Raw genomic sequence first — 22,188 nt, forward strand, 5'->3', positions numbered from 1 at the left:
GGCCCTGGGTTCGATTCCCCAGCACCGCATATACAGAAAATGGCCAGAAGTGGCTCTGCGGCTCAAGTGGCAGAGTGCTAGCCTTGAGCAAAAAGAAGCCAGGGACAGTGCTCAGGCCCTGAGTCCAAGCCCCAGGACTGGCCAAAAAAAAAAAGGCCAGAAGTGGCACTGTGGCTCAAGTGGCAGAGTACTCGCCTTGAGCAAAAAGAAGCCAAAGACAATGCTCAGGCCTGAGTCCAAGCCCCAGGACTGGCAGAAAAACAAAACACAAAAATATCACTATCATTTAATCTGTCGCTTTAATTCTATTATAAACTTTACTTAACCACTGTTAACATTACATTTTGCATCGCAAGACTGCAAACAATGCATCAAGCACAAGCATCTATCTATCTAGTCATCACTTCGGACCAAAAACTAAAACTACCTTTAATTACAAAAAGGTAACTTGGATACTTGGGTATTGGTTAAAATACTACAACCAGATCTTACTCGTGTCACTCTAAACACGTTAATTGGAAATATTCTTTGCATTTTGCAAAGATGCACTACAGATAAAGTATAGACCTTAAAGAGAGGAAACTAAGTTTCTGACCTCTTTTCAAAATGACAAAATTAGAACGGCAAATTTACACTCAGGCACATGGAGTACTCTTCTCTCAAATCACTCCAGAGAACTTCATCATTTGCTCCGCCCTCTAATAACTCATGCAAAAAAAGTTCAGCACCGTCGGAGAGAAACAAGACAGAGAGAATTCACGGGAATGGCTCAGGGCCTTTCCTTCAGGCGGTAAGATCAGCGTGTGCCCTTCTCAGGGGTCCAAAGAGAAAGAAAAACATAGGCCTAAGATTTAGGGGTACACCGATGCCCAGATATAGATGTCTCTCAAATAAGTTTCGACCGCCATCCTTATTCTAACAGAAGGCTCGGGCGCCATCGTCTCCGTCTTTTATGATTTATTACGGGGAGGTGGGAAACGCCAGCCAGGTTCCCTCCAGGCCTTCCCCATCATGCCTGGGGGTTCCCCTTCATTCTTCTCGAAAAGCCTCCCGTCTCCTACTGTGCTCCCGGGCACCCCGCGTTTTCGGAGGCCTGTCCCCCCCCACCCCCCGGGATGTGCAAAAGGCGCTGCCCAACCCACCGGGCTCGCCGTTAAAGCAGGAGGGCCCGAACACGCGAGGGCCACTGCCGAGGCTCCGAGGGGCCCAGGAAGCAGAAGGGCAGGCCGGGGACGGGGGAGGGGGGGAGTGACCTGGCCGGGGAAGAAAGAGGGGTGAGGGCACACACGTACCCACTTCTCGGGGGGCCGCAGGGCAGAGAGAAGGTGATGGAGGAGGGCGGTGGCCGGGTGCGGTTCCCCCCACTCCTCCCGCCTCCAGGCCCCCCGGCCGGCGGGGGCGGGCGGGCGGGCCCGGCCCATCCCCGGGTTGGGGCTCGCAGGGGGCGTGGGGCTAAACTACGAGGAGACCGTGAGCGAGGGGCCAGAGGACTCGGGGGCGGGGAGGGCTGCCCCCCGCCTGAACCGGAGACCCCGACGTCGTCGTCGCCTCCTCTCGGGAGGGAGGACAGGAGCGATGGGGAAAGCCCGAGGGATGAAAGCGTGAAGGTAAGAGGAAGCCGGGACAGCCCGGCCGGCCCAGCCCTAACCCCACGGTCCATCTTCCGGTAACCGCGTCTCTTACCGGTGATGGCGGTGAACTGCTGAATTAACCCCTTCAGCGCCGAGGACGCCGCGGAGCCCCCGTGGGCAGCCATCTTACCGCCGCCGCCGCTGCCGCCGCTGCCGCCGCTGCCGCCGCCGCCGCCGAACAACAACACAGACACACACGCACCGCCCTCCCCCACCTCGCCGCGCCGTCTGCGCAGGCGCACTGGCCGCCCCAGGCTCCACCCCCTCCGCACGTCCTCCGCGCAGACGCAAGCCCTGCTCGCTCAGCCCGCTCGCTCGGCTGCCCGGGGTTGCTACCGGCGCGCTGCATCCTTCTGGCAAGCTTGGAAGCCGGCTTCTCAGACGCGGGATTCATTCCGGAGGGAGCTTCGGCTCGGCAGGTAGTACGCTCTTTGAAGAGCAGCTTCGCTGACAATCCCTACTATTCGTTATTATTTTTACCTTCCCCCCCCCCCCCCAGCTCCACCGCACTTTGCATGGTTTCTGTCAGCCCCCATAAAAATAAAAATCCTAAACTGGCTCACGCCTGTAATCCTAGCTACTCAGGAGGCTGAGGTCTGAGGATCGCGGTTCAAAGCCAGTCTGGGCAGGAAAGTCCGTGAGACGCTTATGTCCAATTATCCACCAGAAAACCAGAAATGGAGCTGTGGCTCAGCGCTAGAGCGCTAGTCTGGAGCTGAAGAGCTCAGGGACAGTGCCCAGGCCCAGAGTTCAATCCCCCTGACCGACAAAAAATAAAATTAAATAAATGAAATAGGGCTGGGAATAGGGCCTAGTGGCAAGAGTGCTCGCCTCGTATACATGAAGCCCTGGGTTCGAATCCCCATCACCACATATATAGAAAAAGGAAGAAGTGGCACTGTGGCTCAAGAGATAGAGTGCTAGCCTTGAGCAAAAAGAAGCCAGGAACAGTGCTCAGGCCCTGAGTCCAAGGACTGGCAAAAAAAATTTAATAATAATAAATAAAATAAACGTATAGTCTCCCTGATATGCAGGTGTTAGAATTAAATGCCAAGAGAATAAAGTAAACAAGTCTCAAGATACTAAAATACAGTAAAAAGAAAAAGAAGACACAATCACTCGAGTGGAAAGTGTGTGAAAATAATAATAATAATATAGCAGAGGGGACCATCAGCCACATTGGACACAGATGAAAATTAACTAAGCAACTCGGGTGCAACTCGGGTGGAATGGGAAGGAAGGAATGAGTGAAAGAGGGCACAGATGTTACTAGACAAAAGGAAAGTAATATCCATATCACCGGAAATAGAAGAAATGATTTTATCATTAAAGTTGGTAGACCTCATAAGCTATGTAGACTTAGAATTATAATTTTCAAAACAGTGAAAGTTAAAATGTGTACTTCGAATAAAAACAAAATAAAAATCCTCTCTGGGAATGTGGCTTAGGGATAGAGTGCTTGGGTAGCATGAATAGAACCCTGGGTTCAATTCCTCAGTACCACATAAACAGAAAAAAAAACAGAAGTGGTGCTGTGGCTCATGTGGTAGAGTGCTAGCCTTGAGCAAAAGAAGCCAGGGACAGTGCTCAGGCCCTGAGTTCAAGCCCCCCCCCCCAAGGACTGGCAAAATAAATAAATCTTGTGTGTCACCTGGCTCTCACCTAGAATCTTCCTAACTCAGGAGGTAAGGTCTTAGGATCCCAGTTCGGAGCCAGTCCAGGCAGGAAAGGCCATAGACTCATCTCCAGTTAACCACCGAAAAAACAGAAGTGGCCCTATGACTCAAAGCTGCTAGCCCTTAAGCAAAAGAGCTAAAGGAGAGCCCCCAGGCCCTGAGTTCAAGCCCCAGAACAGACCAAAAAGGAAAAAAAAAATCTAGAGAAGTGTCTGTCATATGCCTGTAAGGAGCTTGAAACCTAAGGAATGAGGATCAGAGCAAGCTTAGGCCACTAACAGAAAAGTCTCTGAGACTGTATCTCCAAGATAACCAGCAGAAAGCCAGGGTAGAGCTCAAGAGGTTGAGCAATGAGAGAAAAAGCCAAGAGCCCCAGAGCCAAGAGCTTATGAGTTTAAGCCCAGTACCTACCACACAAATGGGGAGGGGTACTCAGAGTAGAGCCAGAGCAAGAAACATTGTAAAAGACTGTGTGATTGTACCTAACTATGAAAGATCAGGTTCCAAACAATGACATAGCATTGACTACAAAACTAAACATGGTAACTACTATATCTGTACTATCAGATGGACCTTCATAAGATGGAATGATTACTCTTGTACATACACGCACTTGTGTGTGTGTGTGTTCTGAGGCAAGCCTAGGACACATATTGAGATCTTGACAACAAAAAGGAGGTAAAGATTGTGGCATCCACAAATCTAGAAGAGGCTTTATAGAAATTTTAAAAAGAAAATAAGACAAAATTGTATTATTAGCTGGGCACTGGTGGCTCACACCTGTAATCCTAGCTACTCAGGAGGTTGAGATCTGAGGAATAGGTTCAAAGCCAGCCCAGGCAGGAAGGCAGGAAAGTCCAGAAGACAGTCTCTCTCCCTCTCTCCTCCCTCCCTCCCTCTCTCTCTCAGTTGTGGGGCTTGAACTCCAACCTGGGCACTGTCTCCTGAGCTTTTTGCTCAAGGCTAGTGCTGTACCACTTCCAGTTTTCTTGTAGTTAATTGGACTTTTTTTCTTTTTCATTTTGCCAGTCCTGGGGTTGAACTCAGGGCCTGAGCACTGTCCCTAGCTTCTTTTTGCTCAAGGCTACCACTCTGTCACTTGAGCCATAGCACCACTTCTGGGTTTTTGGGGGGTTTTTTTTGGCCAGTCCTGGGGCTTGGACTCAGGGCCTGAGCACTGTCTCTGGTTTCTTTTTGCTCAAGGCTAGCACTCTGCCACCTGAGCCACAGCGCCCCTTCTGGCCGTCTTCCATATATGTGGTGCTGAGGAATCGAACCCAGGGCTTCATGTATGTGAGGCAAGTGCTCTTGCCACTAGGCCATATTCCCAGCCCACTTCTGGTTTTTTCTATATATGTGGTGCTGAGGAATTTAACCCAGGGCTTCATGTATGCGAGGCAAGCCCTCTACCACTAGGCCATATTCCTAGCCCTCACAGGGATTTTTCTGCCTGGGCTGGGTTTCCATCCTCAATCCTCAGATCTCAGCCTTATGAGTAGCTAGGATTATAGGCATGAGTCACCAACACCTGCCTTTCCATGAGACTCTTAACTCCAATTAACCACAAGAAAACCAGAGTGGCTCTCTGGCTGAAATAATAGAGAAGAGCTGGGAATGTGGCTCAAATGGTAGAGTGCTTTACTTGAGCAAAAGAAGCTCAGGGACAGTGCCTAAGCGCTGAGTTCAAGCCCCAGGACTGGCAAAAAAAAAAAAAAAAAAAGTGGTAGAGTGTTAGTCTTGAGCAAAACAGTTCAGGGACAGTGCCCAAGCCGGAGTTCAAGGCTCACAACAACAACAACTAAAACAAAAACTGGATTATTAATAAAGACCATGAAGTGAACCTGGAGTGATGGTACACATACATACATACTCCCAGCATTTGGGAGTTAGAAGCAGTGGATCTTAGGTTTGAAACCAGCCTGGGTTCTTGAAGACTTTAGAATTACAAGATAATATACTTAAGCCTAGCCCTAAAATCATGGGAAATATGGGTGTTTGCTTTTTGTTTCTGGGGTTTTTTTGTTTGATTTGTTTGCAAAGCCTCATATTTGCTAGGCAGATGCTCTTAATCACACCTATGGTCTGAGAAATCTGTTTAAAAACAAAAACAAACTGGGGGAAAAAATATGGCTTTTCCTCAGAAAAGAAATTAAATTGGCAGGGCACTGGTGGCTCAAGCCTGTAGTGCTTGAGTTCAAGCTCCACAACTAGAAACAAAAATCACACACACACACACACACACTAACCCAGACAATTGTAGAAATTTCTAAAGACACCTAAGAGAAGTAACAAAGAGGAGGTATGGGGTAACTTTTTTTTTTTTTTTGGCCAGTCCTAGGCCGTGAACTCAGGGCCTGAGCACTGTCCCTGGCTTCTTCTTGCTCAAGGCTAGCACTCTGCCACTTGAGTCACAGCGCCACTTCTGGCCATTTTCTGTATATGTGGTGCTGGGGAATCAAACCCAGGGCCTCATGTATATGAGGCAGCCACTCTTGCCACTAGGCCATATCCCCAGCCCCCAAAATAGATTTTTTATATGAAAAAATCCTCTTGTTTCTCCTGGAAACAAAATAGATTTAAATCACAATGTCACTGGGGGACTGGGAATATGGCTTAGCAGTAGAGTGCTTGCCTTGCATGCCTGAAGCCCTGGGTTCGATTCCTCAGCACCACATAAAAATGACACTGGGCATTGATGTCTAATCCTAGCTAGTCAAGAATCTGAGAGCTGAGGATTGTGGTTTAAGGCAGCCCAGGCAGAAAAGTCCCTGAGACTCTTATCTCAAGTGGTAGAGCACCAGCCTTTAGCAGAAAAGCCAAATGAGAGTAGGAGGCCATGTATTGAAGCCCCAGTCATAACCAGGAAAAAGCGAGGAAGAGAAATTTGGCAAATATATACATTTATACATCCCCTTTATCTTAGATAAAACTAAGTGTAGAAAATATCGATAATATTCAAACACATGAAAAATAAATTTTGACCATGGAAAGAACCACAAAGAAAGCTTCAACAAATGTTAAAGAATCATTATAATTGTGTATGCTGATCATAGGCACATGCCTACGATCCGAGCAGTGGGGAGGTGGAGACAGGAGGATCTTACATTGGAGGCTAGTGATAAACTGTCTCAAGAAATTCAAAAAAGAAAAAGAAATCATTATGCAGAATGTATTCTAAATGTAGATCAGTTAAAATAGGAATTAAATTTTTTAAGATTTTTTTTTACTTTATTGTTATTATAGAGGTGATATCCAGAGGGGTTACATTGACATGAGTCAAGTGGTACCTTCCCTTTTGCACATTCTCTCTCATTTCCTCTTTCCTCTTTTTTTTTTTTTTTTTTGCCAGTCCTAGGCCATGAACTCAGGGCCTGAGCACTGTCCCTGACCTCTTTTTTTGCTCAAGGCTAGCACTCTGCCACTTGAGCCACAGCGCCACTTCTGGCCATTTTCTGTATATGTGGTGCTGAGGAATCGAACCCAGGGCCTCATGTATACGAGGCAAGCACTCTTGCCACTAGGCCATATTCCCAGCCCCAGGAATTAATTTTTTAAAGAATAACTTTTTGCTTTATTTTATTTTTTATTTTTTTGGCCAGTCCTGGGGCTTGGACTCAGGGCCTGAGCACTGTCCCTGGCTTCTTTTTGCTCAAGGCTAGCACTCTGCCACTTGAGCCACAGCGCCACTTCTGGCCATTTTCTGTATATGTGGTGCTGGGGAATCGAACCCAGGGCCTCATGTATATGAGGCAGGCACTCTTGCCACTAGGCCATATCCCCAGCCCGCTTTATTTTTTTTCTCAGCACTAAAATTTATAAATTTATTCTTCTTTTTTCTTTTCTTTTTTTTTTTTTTGCCAGTCATGGGGCTTGAACTCAGGTCCTGAGCACTGTCCCTGAGCTTCTTTTTGCTCAAGGCTAGCACTTTACCATTTGAGCCACATCACCACTTCTGGCTTTTTCTGTATATGTAGTGCTGAGGAATCGAACCCAGGGCTTCATATATATACAAGGCTTAGTGGTAGAATGCTCGCCTTGCATGCACGAAGTTCTGGGTTTGATTCCTCAGCACTGTAATAGGGAGGTCAGATCTGGCCAGTGCCATCATTAACTGTGGAGGAACTTCAGGTTGACTCCAGCTCAGATAAGAGCAGAAGCCAACTCCATCTCCACTAAGCCCTCCCCCACCCTATCCAGGGAAGCTCCCCTTTACTATGTTAAGTTATATAGATTGACTACCTGAGGCCTGGGAGCTTCAAGGGAACCTGCTATGAGTAGACCTAGAATGATAGGTTAGTTCAAATAGATATGATAGGTTAGTTCAAATAGATATTATGAGACAGACTGTTAACTATTGGCCACCTGCGTGCGGCCTAGCATGTTCTGTAAGTGTTGTATCTTCATTGGTCACCTGCGTGTGACAAGTTTGTCTGTGATGTTTGCCTTATAACCATGCTGGAAGGTCACATGGACACGCGGTCCCAGCTCGGAGAGTCTGGGCCCTGATCCTGCACGTGTGGTCGGCAATTTCAGCTCTGGATTCCGGGCTGCAACCAAGGCCAGTGGATTCACTTTTTGTTCACTTTTTACCTCCCCAATAAATCTTTTTGTCATCTTGTAGCTGGAGACTGTGTGGTGGACTCTTGGGGGAACCAGGAATCCCCTCCCTTGGGGGAACCAGGAATCCCCTCCCTTGGGGGGGACCCCGTTTCATTGCAGCGAACCCCCACTCTACTTCATATTGGCCTCCATTCCCCCGTTTTTTTCTTGTACATAAAAATCAAATCATTGATTTCTCTCTGAGAGCTTCTTGCCTGGACTGTAACATGGTTCCATCCACAGGTTTCTGGGGAGAGAAAGGATGATACAAGAGCCAGTCTGATGTGACTGCTGCTCTTAAGCTTGTACCCAGAAAGAACCTGGTTATCTATGAGGTCCATCCCCAGGACAGCTACAGGTGTTCTCACCTGTTTTAAATCTCCATCCAGTTACCTAGGTAACTGGCACAACTCCTCTGAGGTCGCACCCTAGTTCATCTGGACACTCTAATACACTTGGATACACCTCCGACTCCAAGCATTTCCTGGGAGTGACTCTGTAGCCTGCCACGCATGTTTTTCTTAATAGAGCTTCTCAACTCCAGTTAACTTAGAGGAGTGGGAAGGTTACCACAGGAAGAATGTCTCCCCAATATCTTAGCTTTGCTACCCACTATCACAGATAACTGGCAAGTTCCTGCCCAGTAGATAGACATGGGCATTTAGAAAGGCATGCTTACAAACTATTCTTTTAGGACCTCCCGGCTCCAGTTAACTTTTGAAAGGCCAAGCACAGGTGACTCTGAGATATGACACTGTCTCTGCTATCCAAGCAGTGGCTTGCTGCCTCTGGATGTTCCATTTGTCCCAGGAGTGACTTTTCCACTCGGAGGTAAATGCACCTTTGGCATTTCTCTTGGTCCATCACTGGACTTGGACTCAAGGCTTGAGTGCTGTCCCTCGGCTTTCCAGCTCAAGACTAGCACTCTACCACTTTGAGCCTCAAAGCAACTCACAGCTCTGTTCCCAGCACTCTGCTGGCTGAGTAGACTCTCACAGGGACTTTTCTCTGCCCGGGCTGGCTTCAAACCGCAGATTTCAGATCAGTGAGTCTTACAAGAGGCCACTTTACTCCAATTAAGGCAACAAGGTGGTCCACACAGAAATAGTTTTTAAGTATGCTCTTACCTGGAACTTGTTAAGGGCCAATGTTAGGAGTCACCTGTCCTCTGTGGGTCTGTTGAAAACTGTTACAAAATGCCTATAGACAGACTGGAAATGCATTTTAGAACTCCAAGTCTTTTCCTCAGCTCCTCTTTTTTTTTTGGCCAGTCCTAGGCCGTGAACTCAGGGCCTGAGCACTGTCCCTGGCTTCTTTTTTGCTCAAGGCTAGCACTCTGCCACTTGAGCCACAGCGCCACTTCTGGCCATTTTCTGTATATGTGGTGCTGAGGAATCGAACCCAGGGCCTCATGTATACGAGGCAAGCACTCTTGCCACTAGGCCATATCCCCAGCCCTCCTCAGCTCCTCTTTTGACCCTGTAATAAACCTCCAAAAATTTGGTAATGCTCAAACTCCGAGTTTAAACTTAAACTCGCCCATTCTTACTCTTTATCAAAGTCACAAGAACATTACTAGTTCAAATGTTTCACAAATGTTCATTTTAGTGGGTCATCACCAGATTGCACCACCTTCCACTTGTCCTCCTTGGTCAGGTTAGCTGCTTTGACGTGGGAAGCGTGGATCCAGGTCCTTAGGCCATCTACCTCTACAGCAGTAGGAGTGGTCAGGACTACAGTGTAGGGGCCTTTCCAGCGAGGCTCCAAGGACTCAGTCTTATGTCGCCTTACCCACACCACCTGTCCAGGCACAAAAGGGTGTAAGGCTGGGGCATCCTTAGGCAGCTTGTCATGAGCAGCCTTGATCTGGGAATAAAGTTCATTTTGGATTCTCTGCAGGGCCTGTAAGGACTGTAACAAATGTTGGTTAGACAATTCAGCTATGGCTTCAGAACCAAGCTTAGGGCATAAGGGAGGAGGCCTCCCGAACATTATCTCATAAGGTATGATGCCCTTAAAGTATGGTGTACAGTGTACCCACAGAAGGGCAAATGGTAGGAGGGCCGTCCAGTTTTCGCCAGTCTCAAGGGTCAATTTGGTTAAGGTCTCCTTTAGAGTTCTATTCATCCTCTCTACCTGACCTGAACTTTGGGGGTGATAGGCACAATGTAATTTCCAATTAATCCCCAATGACTTACCCAAAAGCTGGGTTACCTGAGAGATGAAAGCAGGGCCATTGTCTGAGCCTATGGCCACTGGGAGTCCAAACCTGGGAATTATCTCCTCTAGCAGCTTCTTCGTTACAGTCTGTGCTGTTTCCCACTTGGTTGGGAAAGCTTCTGTCCATCCTGAAAAGGTGTCTACAAAAACTAGCAGGTACTTATATCCATACTTGCCTGTTTTTACCTCAGTAAAGTCTATCTCCCAATAGGCTCCTGGCACCATTCCTCTTTCCCTCCTTCCTTTGACGGCTACTGCAGCATTTGTCCTCTGGCATGGCACACACCGGCTGGTGATATCTTCTAACATTTTGTCCATTTCAGGTATATAGTAGAACCGGCGGATTAATTCCACTAGCTTGCTCTTTCCTAGATGGGTTGCCTGGTGTATTTGCTTAATGAGAGTCCGTCCTAATGCTCGTGGAAGAATAATTCTTCCGCTGTGAGTCTGTTTCCAGTTTCCCTTCTCACTTACATTGTGAAGAGACTGGAGAACCTTTTGATCTTCAGAAGAAACTGGGGCTTCTCTGGGAGGGCTGGCGTCGGGAGAAGGGCTAATGCCATCAGGCCCCTATCTCTTGTAGCCACTTCCCATGCAGCCTCATCCGCTCTCAGGTTCCCCTTTGCCTCCTCTAAGTTTCCCTTCTAATGTCCTGGGCAGTGCATTACAGCCACTGCCTTTGGCAAACATATGGCCTGAAGTAGGCCTAATATCTGTTTTTTTGTTTTTGATGGTTTTGCCTTCTGCTGTCAGCAGCCCGCGTTCCTTGTAAATGGCCCCATGTACATGTACAGTGGCAAATGCATACCTGCTGTCTGTATAGATGTTGACCTTCTTGTCCTTTCCCAGCGTCAGAGCTTGGGTTAGGGCAATGAGCTCAGCTTTTTGTGCTGAGGTGGTCACTGGTAACAGCTCAGCCCAGATGACCTGGTCCCCTTCCACGACCGCTGCTCCCGCTAGCCTCACTCTGTCCATCACGTAGCTGCTCCCATTGGTGAACATGGTCTTTTCCGCGTCTGGTAGCAGGATGTCTGTGAGGTCTGGTCGAATGCTGTGGACATGGGCCACAACCTCTGCACGAACCTCCGCACAGTTGTGCAGCACTGTCTGATCAGTGTCTGGCAGCAGGGTAGCAGGGTTGAGGGCTGTGGAAGCTGGGAAAGTCACTTTAGGCTGGTTGAGCAACAGGGCCTGGTGCAGTGTTAGCCTGGCATTGGACATCCACTGGTCCGGGGAGCTTGCAACAAGTTCTCAACCGCATGGGGAGTAGTTACCACTAGGTCCTGCCCCAATGTTAGCTTGTTAGTCTTTGACTAGCTGAGCCATTGCTGTAATCACTCTAAGGCAGGTAGGCCATCCTGATGCAACAGGGTCCAGTTTTTTAGATAAGTAGGCCACTGACCAATACCAGGGTCCTAACTTCTGAGTTAGCACGCCTTTTCCCACTCCAGCCTTTTCATCCACGAATAGGTGGAAAGGTTTGTGGATATCCAGAATGGCCAGGGCTGGAGCTGAGACTAGCTGCTTTTTAAGGGTCTGGAACGGCACGTTCCTCTTCTTCGGTCCATCTAATATTTTCTCCTGGCCCTTTGGTAATCTCATATAAGGGCCGTGCTACTTCAGCAAACCCCAAAATCCAGAGTCTACAGTACCCCACAGTTCCCAAGAATTCCCTTACTTGTCTCTTAGTCTTGGGAGTGGGGATCTATAGGAGTATAAGTACAGTAAGCATCAAGCCTTTCTAAATAGGCTGCTGGTGACTCATCCATTCCGTCTTACTGCCCCAACCTTAGACAAATTCATAGGGCGTTTTCTAGCAGCCCGGAGACCGCCGAGAATAGTCTAGCAATAAACCTTTAGCCGCTCCCTACCTGCCAACGAATTCGGGTTCCAGTCCGGATTCCCAGGAGGGCAGGGCTTCCTCTATCTCAAGGGGGTCTTCTGATGGCCTGCCATTGTTTCCTGGGACTAACTTCTTGGTTTCCCGGAGAATCCTGTCTTTCTCCTCAGTGGTGAAGAGGACGTCCAGGAGTTGCTGAATATTGGCCCAGGTGGGTCGATGAATCACAAAGAGTTTCTAACAAAGAGGTTAGTGCCTAAGGCTTCTTTGAGAAGGGAGGGTTCTGCTGTTTCCAATTTAATAGATCATTAGAAGCCAAGGGGACATGAACCTCATAAGGGTGAACCTGACCCTCTTCAGGGGGTCCCATATTTTCCTGTAAAACACATCTGATAACAATAAGCCAAAAGCAAAACCAAGAACAGACACAGGTAGAGGAGCAGTTCCTCGGTGGATTTTGGTCGTTCCATGCTTCCCTGTAGATGAAAGTCAATCATAGCACTAACAAGCAGGAGTAGGAGTGTGAACAGACACAGATAGACAAGACCACGTGCAGAACAGGGAGCAAGGTCAGAATTGCTGATCTTTTGACAAAATCCATACATGTCCTCCTCCCCAATGAGGACTTCCAGAAGGGAGTCAAGGCGTCCCTTGACCACCCCGGCCTTAGAGAGCTCTGCTGAATACAGCTTCTCTGTCTTAGGCCTACAGACGGTGCACCTTCAGATTCAGACGGGCCCACTCAGCAGCCCCACAGACGGCCTCCACAGCCAGTGCACTCATGTAGACGGCCTTTACAGCCAGTGCACTCTTACAGAGGGGCCCACTCGGCAGCCCCTTTACGAATGGGCCCACTTCGGCAGGCCCTAAAGACGGTCCCGCTCAGGCAGCCCTACAGACAGTGCCACTCAGGTAGCCCTAGACATACCTCATACCTCCGGAGGTTCCTTTTCTTCACCTGGGCGTCTTCCCCAACAAAATATTATGGTTAACGACTCTTCCCGGCCAATGCACCAATATTTAGTAGAGTGGGGGTTCGCTGCAATGAAACGGGGTCCCCCCCCAAGGGAGGGGATTCCTGGTTCCCCTAAGAGTCCACCACACAGTCTCCAGCTACAAGATGACAAAAAGACAGATTTATTGGGGAGGTAAAAAGTGAACAAAAGGGGCTGGGGATATGGCCTAGTGGCAAGAGTGCCTGCCTCATATACATGAGGCCCTGGGTTCGATTCCCCAGCACCACATATACAGAAAATGGCCAGAAGTGGCGCTGTGGCTCAAGTGGCAGAGTGCTAGCCTTGAGCAAAAAGAAGCCAGGGACAGTGCTCAGGCCCTGAGTCCAAGACCCAGGACTGGCCAAAAAAGTAAAAAATAAAAAAAGTGAACAAAAAGTGAATCCACCCGCCTTGGTCGCAGCCCGGACTCGAGAGCCGAAACTGCCGACCACGCATGCAGGCAGGATCAGGGCCCAGACTCGGGAGCTAGAACCACACGTCCGTGTGGCCTTCCAGCATGGTTATTAGGCAAACATCACAGACAGACTTGTCACACGCACACACAGGTGACCAATGAAGATACAACACTTACAGAGCATGCTAGGCCGCACGCAGGTGGCCAATAGAGTTAACAGTCTGTCTCATAATATCTATTTGAACTAACCTATCATATCTATTTGAACTAACCTATCATTCTAGGTCTACTCATAGCAGGTTCCCTTAAAGCTCCCAGGCCTCAGGTAGTCAATCTATATAACTTAATGTAGTAAAGGGGAGCTTCCCTGAATAGGGTGGGGGAGGGCTTAGTGGAGGTGGAGTTGGCTTCTGCTCTTATCTGAGCTGGAGTCAACCTGAAGTTCCTCCACAGTTAATGATGGCACTGGCCAGATCTGATCTCCCTATTACAAGCACCACATAAACAGAAAAATCCAGAAGTGGCACTGTGGCTCAAGTGGGAGTGAGCTAGCCTTGATCACTGAGAGGCTCAGGGACAGCACACAGGGCCTGAGCAAGCCCCAAGACCAGCCAAAAAAGTTTTATTGACTTTTCTAACAAGGGCTGGCTTTGAACTGTGATCCTCAAATCTCAGCCTCCTGAGTACCTAGGATTACGCCACCAGCATCTGGCACAGGTTTTAATTGATGTGGAAGAGTCTTGGAGCCTGGAGTTTCTCCCAGGAACTCCATAAGCAATCACTGTCCCCAGGGTGGAGGAGGTTTACATTTGACCTCTAGTTTCTTGGTCAGCATGGGTAAATAAAAGATTTGTTGTTTGAAGAAATAGCCATTGACCCACCTTAGACTGGAATGGAGCCTATCCTCAAGTCTTAGAATAGACTACTAAAAAAACACCCAGACAAACATTTTGTGACATTCCTTCTCCCCAGAGAGCTATCTAAACTGGTTGGAAATGTTAATTACTGTGTTCTCTCTCATAAACCTACAGGAACCTTGATTTTAAGTTTTCTTTATATAACCTCTCCTATTGCCAAATGTTACCTATAAGTCCCCCCTTAAAAACTTCAGATTCTGAGCTCTTAGAAACTGAAAATCTTCAGATTTCAGCATCCTGAATAAATACTGGTGCCCTCTTTTTATATTTTTTAATCAATCAGTCAATCAATCTATCATTATGTGTGTGAGTGCATGTGAGTGTGCATGTGTGCATGATGTGAGTGTGCATGTGTTCATAAATGTGCACACAAGTTCTGGGGCTTTACCTCAAGGACTGGGCACTGTCCTTGAGTTTTTGTGCTCAAGGCTAGCACTTTACCGTTTGAACCACTGGTTCAATTGCTGGTTAATTGGAGGTAAAAGTCATGCTGAATACCAGTTACTTTGTGGTAGGGGTGTAGATAGTAATTAATACAACATATTTCTCCTCAACCTCTTGGCTTTAGTCATCTTTGAAAATTGTGAGCACAAGTGACTCCATTTTGAATCTGATAGCACCCTCTCTTGTCTAAACAGTTTTGACCAAACTGTTTGTCTCTGAATTGTTCCCCATTATCAGAATAAGCTTTGTTGTAGTAGGTCTCTTCATTGCAGAGATAAGATGTCTCTGTTGGATTGTTTTTGTTTGCCAGTCCTGGGGCTTGAACTCAGGGCCTGAGCACTGTCCCTGGCTTCTTTTTGCTCAAGGCTAGCACTCTGCCACTTGAGCCACAGTGCCACTTCTGGCCATTTTCTATATATGTGGTGCTGGGGAATCGAACCTAGGGCTTCATGTAAACCAGGCAAGCACTCTACCAGTTGGCCATATTCCCAGCCCTCTGTTGGATTTTACTCTTGCTAGGATAAGCTGTTTCAGGTTGGAGAGGGTGACAGACAGGTCAAGAGGGAGCCTGTACCAGTAATATACTTTGGGGCCAAATTTAAACCATGAAGACAGGAAAAAGAATAGCTCCTAAGCAGAACTTGCATAGAATCCATTAAGTTGTTGGTTTGGTTTGTTGTTGTTGTTGTTTTTCTTAATAGGGGAAAGTTTATTGAAAGTGAAAGAAAAGCCATGAAAGCAGGGTTCTGGTGCAACTCTGGCAGCTGAGATCTAAGGATTGCGGTTGAAAGCCAGCCCCAGCAGGAAAGTCTCTGAGACTCTTATCTCCAATTAATCACCAGGAAGCTGGAAGTGGCCCTGTGGCTCAAGTGGTAGAGCCCTAGCCTTGAGCTGAAGGGCTCAGGGACAGGGCCCAGGCCCCTAGTTCAAGTCCTGTGACTGAAAAAAGAAAAAGAGAAAAAAGAAAAGGCACGAAAGCATCAGAAACTCTCCATCTGGAGAATGGACTAAGAGTCCCCCATTAAGTTTTAAAAGCTATTCCGTTGTTTAATTATTTCTGGTGTGTAAACTGAGACATCCAGACCAAAAAATTCACCTTTAGTCCTGCTAAAGAGGCTGAACTATCCCAAGTAAGTAAAAAGCAGCTTGACCTAGAACTGCTTGACCCTTGCCAAAGAAAGGAAGGAGAGAGGCCAAGCATAATTGTTATTCCATTTGCTTGTTTTAAAGAAGTTAAATGGGTACTCAGTGTAAGGTCCACCCCCAGAGGGCTGCTGGCAGATGCCCCCATCTGGTTAGTTGCCTGGGTAACCGGCATACCTGGAAGCAGTTACCTCCCCCTACCCTGAGGTCACATCCTAATCCACCTGGCCACACCTCCCTGCACCAGCCCTAGATATGGCAGGGCTGGGCCAGGGTCTCCTCTTCTCTCTGGACATGCATCAGTTTGGCCATAGGCCAGCAGTTCGGATATAAACTTTTCTCTCTTGCCTGAATACTGTGTGGCGTTCTCCTTTATCAGCTACCTACTTTTTTTTTTTGGCCAGTCCTGGGGCTTGGACTCAGGGCCTGAGCACTGTCCCTGGCTTCTTTTTGCTCAAGGCTAGCACTCTGCCCCTTGAGTCACAGCGCCACTTCTGGCCGTTTTCTATATATGTGGTGCTGGGGAATCAAACCCAGGGCTTCATGTATACCAGGCAAGCACTCTTGCCACTAGGCCATATTCCCAGCCCATCAGCTACCTACTTTAATAACTCTTACAGTCAGTAAATACCAGTTATACCCAGAACCAAGAATTAGAGTATTTTGCTTCCTTAAATGGTTCATTGCTTTATTTACTAGAGTTTTACCTGAATCACAATCGCTGTTTGTGACCACTAATTGCCAATTCTGCCTCTGTATGTCTGCTTGCTATCACATGCACTATTGCCTGTGTATGGTGCATCTGATTTTTGCCTTTAAAAACCCAGCCTTACTGAGGCCCAGTGCTGTTTATCACCATCCTGGTGGTGGCAATCAGACACTGTGCACAGCTAAATAAAAGACTCCTAGCTCAATTGACTGAAAGCTGGTGACTATTGCCCTGGGTTCGAGGCCCACCTGGGTGTTCGGTATACAACATAAACCTCTTAGGATAACAAGATTGACAACTGGGCACTGGTGGCTCACACCTGTAAATGCCTTAAGAGGCTGAGATCTGAATATCATGGTTCAAAGGTAGCCTAGGCAGAAAAGTCCATAAGATTAATCTCCAATTAACCACCAAAAAGAAGTGGAGCTGTGGTTAAGTGGCAGAGCATTAATATTGAGCAAAAAGGCTCAGGAGTGGGCTGGGAATGTGGCTTAGTGGTAGAGTGCTTGCCTAGCATGCATGAAGCCCAGGTTTCAATTCCTCAGTACCACACAAACGGAAAAAGCCAGAAGAGACGCTGTGGCTCAAGTGGTAGAGTGTTAGCCTCGAGGAAAAGAAGCTCAGGGACAGTGCCCAGGCCCTGAGTTCAGGCCCCAGGACTGGCAAAAAAAAAAGGCTCAAGGATAGCACTCAGGCCTTGAGTTTAAGCCCTAGGATTGGTGCGCGCTCACACACACACACGCACACACACTTAAGATTAAGTGCATTTTTAGGATCAGTAAACTTTCTTTGTTATTACTGCTCTTACAAAGATGTTTCAGAACAAAGAGTAATTAAAAATGGTCCTTCTAGCCAGGTGCTGGTGGCTTACCTCTATAACCCTAGCTACTCATAGGCTGAGATCTGAAGATTGAAAAGTCCATGAGACTCTTTATCTCTAATTAACCACCAAAAAGCTGGAAGTGGAGCAGTGGCTCAAGTGGAAAGCTCTATCATTGAGCACAGAAGGTTAGGGACAGTACCCAAATCCTGAGCTCAAACCCCAGGACAAGAACTCAGAAAAAAGGTGGGTTTTTTTTGTTTTTTGGCCTGGGGCTTGAACTCAGGGCCTGAGCACTGTCCCTGCCTTCTTTTTGCTCAAGGCTAGCACTCTGCCACTTGAGCCACAGCACCACTTTTCGCTTTTTCTGTTTATGTGGTGCTGAGGAATCCAACACAGGGCTTTGTGCATGCTAGGCAAGCACTCTACTACTAAACCATATTCCCAGCCCTTGTTTTGTGTGTGTGTGTGGTTCTTTTTGTAATACAAGCCTGGGGCTTGAACTCAGGGCGTGGACACTCACTATCCCTGAGATTTTTGTTGTTGTTGTTGTTCAAGGCTGGCACTCTGTGACTTGAGCCACAGTTCTATTTCTGTCTTTTTTGGTGGTTAACTGAAAATAGTCTCACAAACATTCCTGTCCTATCTTTAAACTGAATCCTTCAGATTTCAGCTTCCTGAGTAGGTAGGATTGCCACTTGAGCTATAACCCTAACCTGAGACTTTTGTTGTTTTTTCCATTAGGTCTCCCTTTCTGCCTGGGATACTCTAGGCTTTGATCCTCCTAATCTCAGTCTCACAAAGTTCAGATGACTCAAGTCTGGCACTCTGCCACTTTAGCCACAGCTCCACTTCCAGCATTTTTGGTAGTGATTTGGAGATAAGAGTCTCATGGGCTTTCCTGCTTGGGCTGTCTTTGAACCATGATCCTCAGATCATGGTTTTCTGGGTAGCTAGAAACTTTAAAAATATAATTGATAGCACTTAACTAGTTTTAGGGGTGGGTAGAGGGGCTGGGCATGGTAATACCTGACTATCATCCCAGCTATTAAGGAGGTGGAAACAGGAATTTGCAGTCCAAAGACTAGCCCTAGGCAAAAGCATGATACCTTAGCTGGAAAATAAGGTAAAACAAAAAGGATTGGGGACATGGAACAAGTAGGAGAGCAGAGCTTGAGACCCTGTGTTCAAATCCTAATGCCACTACCACCACCACAATAAAGAAAACCAAAATAGTGCCTCTACTTTTACCAACCAAACTGGACAGTACCAGGCCAAATGATGAATCAGGGACCCCTGACTACTTCGCCCCTTTACAGCAGGAAGTAGCTCCAGAAGAAACAACTTCCGCCCATACTCCCAGCCTGGTACCCCTCCTCTGTTATCAGGTCCTCAGCTCCTCCCACTAGCCCCCAGATCTACCCATACCTAATGAACCACTCCTACTCACTAGCTACCTACTTCCCCTTTACCCCCAGAGAGAGGAGCTGCCACCTGAATAAGGTGCAGACGCCATGTAGCTCCCTCTCCCGTGGGAACTATGGCCCCACTAATAAACCTCCTTATGAACCTTCAAAAAAAAAAAAAAAAAACTACCTCTTGCTAGAATTGTTGCATGAGTCCTCTACCATGATTTTTTAATTTAAAAAAAATTTTTTTTGCCAGTCCTGGGCCTTGGACTTAGGGCCTGAGCACTGTCCCTGGCTTCTTTTTGCTCAAGGCTAGCACTCTGCCACTTAAGCCACAGCGCCACTTCTGGCCTTTTATATATGTGGTGCTGAGGAATCAAACCCAGAGGCTTCATGTATGTGAGGCAAGCACTCTTGCCACTAGGCCATATTCCTAGCCTTCTACCCTGATTTTTAATGTAGGTTTACTCCAGGGAATTACTTCATTCTATTTTCAGTTATTTAAATGCCCTTTTATAATAGAGCAATCAACTTAGCCTGGTCTTCTAAGTCTATTATTTGGGGATCTAGTCTCTGGGAATTCAGTGATCCCATCTAAGTGTTTAATTCTAGGTGGAAGAAATTTCAGAGGGGGATTCTTGGCATGTGGCTGAGGAATCACAGGATTTATAAAACTTGTAGATAATGGTAATGGTAGCTTTGAATGACTGCTAGTCTGTTTACATATAACCTTATTCTCTGAATCAGCAACCATGGGCATAGTCAAGACAATAGAAATTCAACTTAGGTTTTCTACATTCTTTTTTTTTTTTTTGGCCAGTCCTGGGCCTTGGACTCATGGCCTGAGCACTGTCCCTGGCTTCCTTTTGCTCAAGGCTAGCACTCTGCCACTTGAACCACAGCGCCACTTCTGGCCGTTTTCTGTATATGTGGTGCTGGGGAATTGAACCCAGGGCCTCATGTGTACGAGGCAAGCTCTCTTGCCACTAGGCCATATCCCCAGCCCATTTTCTACAGATTCTTGAAAATGTTCTCTCTTTATCAAACTGATTCTGAGGGTTTCCTTCTCCTGGGAATTTATGGCTAAGCATATTTTCCCCAAACATATGTCCCAACTTGTTTAGATTTTCTGGGCACTGGTGGCTCATGCCTGTAATCCTACTCAGGAAGCTGAGATCTGAAGATTGAAGTTTAAAGCAAGCCTGGGCAGAATTTGAGACTTTTTTTTTTTGTCATCATGGGGCTTGATCTCAGGGCCTGGGCCCTATCTCTGTTTTCTTTGAGCCACAGAGCCATTTTCAATTTTTGATAAATTGGACATAAGACTCTCAGGGGGTCTTTTCTGCCCTTTCTGGCTTTGAACCGCAATTTTCAATCTCAGCCCTCTGAGTAGCTAGGATTATAGGCATGAGCCACAGCAGCCCAGCCCATGAGACTCTTAATCTCCAGTAAATTATTCAGAAAAAGCTGGAAATGGTGCTGTGGCTTAAGTGGTAGAGCACTAGCTTTGAGCTAGCAAGCACTGGGACAGTGCCCAGTCCAAGTACAAGCCCCAGGACCAGGGGAAAAAACACCCGTCTCCTTTGCCAGCTGGCTTCCTATTAACACTGCTCCTGTGTTACCTCAGCCATGCCAACTGACCCCAGCATTTAAATTCCTTCAACTCTTCTCCATGTAGACTAGCTGGAAAATTTCAGAAATTTCTAGCAACAGTTAAGGAAGTATTTCTTCTGAGATCTGCACACCTACTCTGGGTCCATTCTCCCCTAGTTCTAGTAACTTAAACCCTTTGTATGTGCATATGTGTACGTATGTGCATATGTGTATATGTGCACACATACCTGTGTACAGGCGTGTATCAAGCCCCACTGGTACTAGGGCCTGAACTCAGGGTCTGGGTATTGTCACATAGCTTTTTTTATTTTCTGCCAGTCCTGGGGCTTGAACTTCAGGCCAGAGCACTGTCCCTGGCTTCCTTTTGCTCAAGGTTAGCTAGCACTCTACCACTTGAGACACTTCCGCCTTTTCTTTTTCTGTGTATGTGGTGCTGAGGATTCAAACCCAGGGCTTCATGCATGCTAGGAAAGCACTCTACTGCTAAGCCACATTCCTAGACCCCCTTAGCTTTGTTAAGGCTGATGCTCTATCACTTGAACCATAGCCCTACTTCCAGCTTCTTGGTTGTTAATAGTCTCAAGGACTTTCTTGCACCTTTCATTCCCTAGTTGGCTTCAAACTGCAGTTCCTCAGATCTCTTGCCTTGGAAATGACTTTGGATATTAGGATGTCATGTAGGAATGAAGAGACCAACTCAAAAGGAATTTGGCAAGGCAAAGTTTACTTCTACAGAAGGGTACCCATCAGTTAAAAATCAGGCAAGCAAGCACACCACAGAGCAGGCAGGCTGCTCTACCACTTGAGCTACAGGCTCTAATTCCAACTTTTTGGTGGTTAATTGGAATCTCGTGGACTATCCTGCCCATGCTCTCTTAGATCTTGATCCTCAGATTTCAGCCTCCTGAGCAGCTAGGATTACAGGTATGAGTCAAGGCACTTGGCTAGACCTTGTGTTTAACCCTTTTCAATGAATTGGCAGCAGATAGTATATATAAATAACATGGGGAATTGGGAGGATTAAGGTTCCAGGCCATATCTCTAGATACTAAAAAAAGAACAAAAAACCCTAGGTAGGCATTGTGGAGAATGGCTGTTAATACCAGCTAGGTGGAAGGAGGATGATCATGGTCTGAAGTTGGTCCTAGGTAAAAAGTCCAAGATCCCTCCATGAAAAACAAACTATGGCAAAAAGGGAAGTAGATCACCTGTCTAACAAGCACATGGCCAAGTTCAATCCCTAGTACTGTTCCTCCAAGAAAAATCAGTATGCAGATTCTTTTTCTCTAATAGGGATTGAACCAAGAACCTTGTGCTTGCTAAAAAAAAAGTGCTCTACCACTGAACTACATCCTCAGCCCTTGGTTTTTCAGAGAGGGTCTTACTAGATAGCTGAAGCTTAGGATGTTACTACTGGTCACCATGCCCATGCCAGAATTTGTTATGCAGCCAATTCTAATTTATCTTTGCCTGCCCTGAAGCTTGAACTCTGGGCCTGGGTACTGTCCCTGAGCTCCTTTTGCTCAAGGCAAGCATTCTACCACTTGAACCACAGAGCCATTTCTGGCTTTTTCTGTGATTTAATTGGAGATGAGTCTCATCAACGTTACTGCCTTCAAACTGTGATCCTCAGATCTCAGCTTCCTGAATAACAAGAATCGCAGGCGTGAGCCACTGATACTGGCTCCAATTCTTCAAATGTAAGTAAAATAAACACAAGTCTTTTTCTTTTTTTTTTTTTTTTGCCATTCCTGGG

The 22,188-nt window shown here is 47.0% G+C and overlaps 1 protein-coding gene and 1 long non-coding RNA gene across 3 annotated transcripts in view; both read right to left on the reverse strand.

Moving 5' to 3' along the window:
- Nucleotides 1-1,793, reverse strand: part of Ubxn7 (UBX domain protein 7) — a 63,190-nt gene extending 61,397 nt beyond the window's left edge. For both annotated transcript variants that reach the window (XM_048346853.1, XM_048346852.1), the window contains exon 1: nt 1,684-1,793. In XM_048346853.1, the coding sequence (XP_048202810.1) occupies nt 1,684-1,756 (73 nt within the window). In that variant the 5' untranslated portion in view covers nt 1,757-1,793. The remainder of the gene's footprint in view (nt 1-1,683) is intronic.
- A 7,688-nt stretch (nt 1,794-9,481) lies between these two features.
- Nucleotides 9,482-11,094, reverse strand: LOC125351826. Its single transcript, XR_007211025.1, has 3 exons — nt 11,054-11,094; nt 10,935-10,966; nt 9,482-9,613 (listed from the first exon to the last, which is right to left on the reverse strand). It is a non-coding gene; the product is annotated as an uncharacterized LOC125351826 (long non-coding RNA).
- Nucleotides 11,095-22,188: the final 11,094 nt, after the last annotated feature.

The sequence above is a fragment of the Perognathus longimembris genome, chromosome 5 (assembly GCF_023159225.1).
Source record: "Perognathus longimembris pacificus isolate PPM17 chromosome 5, ASM2315922v1, whole genome shotgun sequence".
Lineage (NCBI taxonomy): Eukaryota > Metazoa > Chordata > Mammalia > Rodentia > Heteromyidae > Perognathus > Perognathus longimembris.